This window comes from Clytia hemisphaerica, unplaced genomic scaffold (genome assembly GCF_902728285.1).
Source record: "Clytia hemisphaerica strain Z4C2 unplaced genomic scaffold, Clytia hemisphaerica genome assembly, whole genome shotgun sequence".
Taxonomy (NCBI): domain Eukaryota; kingdom Metazoa; phylum Cnidaria; class Hydrozoa; order Leptothecata; family Clytiidae; genus Clytia; species Clytia hemisphaerica.
In genome coordinates this window covers 830,446-833,091 of record NW_027103564.1, presented here as the reverse complement: position 1 = coordinate 833,091, position 2,646 = coordinate 830,446, and the positions used below count along the sequence as shown (strand labels likewise).

Genomic DNA, 2,646 nt, shown 5'->3' with positions numbered 1-2,646 from the left:
AAGTTCCAACGGGGCTGTGAGACAGGGGTGTTAGTTATCATTAACTGAAAGAGTAATTTTGGGGCAGATTTATGGTTCATCAACATAAGAAAGTCAAGTTTTTTTAGCTTTTTTCTTTACAGAAATCAATGGTAATCTATTCGGCATTAATTAATTCTCGTATTTTTTTTCACTTAAGGTATGTGTGTTTATCCGACCTGACACGGTTGATGCAATGATATTTTTGTGCGATGATAAAGTCAGGAGCGATGCTGGGGTATCAAGCAACAACAAGTACGCCTTTCCATCAACTGGTAACAGTTTGCTGCACTGCGAGGGCTGGCAATCACTGACAACATGCTGCAAAAAGGCCGGTATAGAGTCAAAAATCAATGGCACATTAAATCGCCATAGAGTTCTTCCATAATGGGCGCGTTTAATCTTACCGAAACTGACCGAAACCTATCATATGATCACTTTGGTCACTCTGAGGAAATGAACAGATTCGTGTATCAAATCCCTCAGGCTGAACAGCAGTTAGCCAAAACAGGAGAGTATTTATCTCTCATCGATAAGAATTAATGGCCATCAAATTCTGAGGGATTAGACTCGCAAATGAATGCTACCACATCATCTCAATCGACCGATCAAAAGAAAACAACAACTAATAATGGTATGGGTACTCCACAATTTTCGATTTTTTAAATTTTAATCTTCCCCTTATTCATCATAGAATGACCCTCCCCATGAGCTCAGGAGGGGGGCTAAGTATTGAGTAATCAAACTGGGGCTGAACTGAATTCAAATAATTTCAAAAAATCAATTCTATCAAATTTCTAATTTATATACCTTTTAAGCGCTTTTGGTTGTGATATGTCAATTAGGTGACCTTGTTGTTTATTTTGTTTAGGAACTTTAAAACATAATGTTTTTGGTTTTCATAAAGGTGGGTGGGGGCATTTTCATTAGTCCCCCTGAAAAGAGCTGGGGCTGGACCCTTCTGCATTCTATGTTCATTATCGAATGACCTCCGAGGCTAAAGTGTTTCTTTGGCAGCTGAATGAGAATGTTATTGGTACTGAGATGTATTAAAGATTATCGCATTAATTTCATTATTAGGTGAAAGGAAACATCCCAGGAGAAAGAGAAAGGCTGCAGCAGTTGAAAGCGACCATAGCTCGTCTGATAGCGAAGATGACCCAATCCAGAGTAAGTTTGATAGACATTTGATTGATTTGAAATGTTACCTAGCAAAATAATCAATCAATTCTGACCAATTCGCTGCAATTCGATCAATTCCTTCACTGCATGAAAAGTCGTCTTCTCTAACGCAAGATATATATGAGTTCGGATTCCACGTGCCCTCTCCTGGCCTGGAGTTCTTTTGTCAATCTCAAAAATGAATTTAATTTGTAATTTGACTTTTACAGCGATGAGAACGTTTAAATGGAGTGAACCTTTAAAACTTGACTTCATTAAAACCTTTGGAGGGTTTGTAAGAAGAACAGAAAAACGAAAAATGCCAAGTAAGTTCTTTTTTTTTACTTGATACAAAATATAAAATACAAAAATAAAGTTAAAATAAGCTGAAATAAGACTATTTAGTAGAGCAAAATAAAGCTTGGTACTCACGTATTTGAAAAAGTGGCGTTTAACACTAGTCGCGGGCGTTTAATTTTTCAGATCATCTATGTACTCACTGGGATTTCTCTGCTGGGAGCTTTTCTGCAAAGAGAGATAGAAAAAGAGGGGAAAACTGAAACGAAATCGAAAGTAAAAAATCTAAAATTACAAAAGAATTGAAAAAAATTGATCTTGTTTACATTGCGGTGCCTTTGAACCTTAGTCGCACGTATCGAAATTTTTTTATATGTGCGTTTAACTTTTTTTTCATTAAGTACGAACGTTTAACATTAAACGCAGGTGTTTAACACTAAACGCCCGCGACTAATGAGTGTACTCACTAGGACATTTTTTTCTTAGTCGCGTGCGTTCGCGCGGTGCGTCTATTGTTAAACTCACGCGACTAGTGTTAAACGCCACTTTTTCAAATGCGTGAGTACCAAACTTTTGACAGCTGAAAATATTCTTAAAAATTAATAAACGGGGGGATCTCAATAAGGTCCAGGGGTTGGAAAATTTTCGAAAAATGAACGTTAGATTTGTTTTTCATTAAAAATGCAGCACTATCGAATTACGATGGAGAACTTTTACTGTTGGCTTACTCTGGTTTGAATATAATTGCTTCGATTTAAGTTGCAAACAATGATTTAACTTTCTTTAGCTAAAGAAGAAATGATGGATTTCATGAAGAAAAATGGTGAAGATGAACGGTTGTATGGAAAAGTCAGATCCGGATTAACAACGAAAGAAACGCAATAAAAAAAAAAGCTAATAAGGAACAGACAGAAATCGATAAACGAGTTGCTAAACGAGCAAAAGAAATGGAAATGTAATTTTGATGGGACTTACTAGTTGATTGCTTGCAAGTTTGTAAATGGAAATTTTGCATATTGACAGTTGTTACAGATTTGTTTTTGTTTCTTCTTTAAAACATTAAAATTTCGAGACTTGGTCATCAAAGAAATGTTGGAAAACTAATCTTGGGTTCCAAATAAATGCCCCCCCCCCCGCTTGCCCGCTTGTTAATTTTTCGATTTTAATTTT

General features: G+C 36.1%; 1 protein-coding gene across 1 annotated transcript; it reads left to right on the top strand.

Annotated features, from left to right (window-relative positions):
* Positions 1-401: 401 nt before the first annotated feature.
* Positions 402-2,361, top strand: LOC136800871 (uncharacterized). Its single transcript, XM_067057480.1, has 4 exons — positions 402-652; positions 1,099-1,188; positions 1,410-1,505; positions 2,264-2,361. The coding sequence occupies exons 1-4, from the start codon at positions 595-597 to the stop codon at positions 2,359-2,361; spliced, it is 342 nt and encodes a 113-aa protein (XP_066913581.1). The 5' UTR covers positions 402-594.
* Positions 2,362-2,646: the final 285 nt, after the last annotated feature.

Excerpts from the sequence above, each read along its gene's own strand:
- LOC136800871 (XM_067057480.1), top strand. The coding sequence starts at position 595 with ATGAATGCTACCACATCATCTCAATCGACCGATCAAAAGAAAACAACA. Across the intron at positions 1,189-1,409 it reads CGAAGATGACCCAATCCAGA|CGATGAGAACGTTTAAATGG; the intron begins GTAAGTTTGATA and ends TGACTTTTACAG. Across the intron at positions 1,506-2,263 it reads AGAAAAACGAAAAATGCCAA|CTAAAGAAGAAATGATGGAT; the intron begins GTAAGTTCTTTT and ends AACTTTCTTTAG.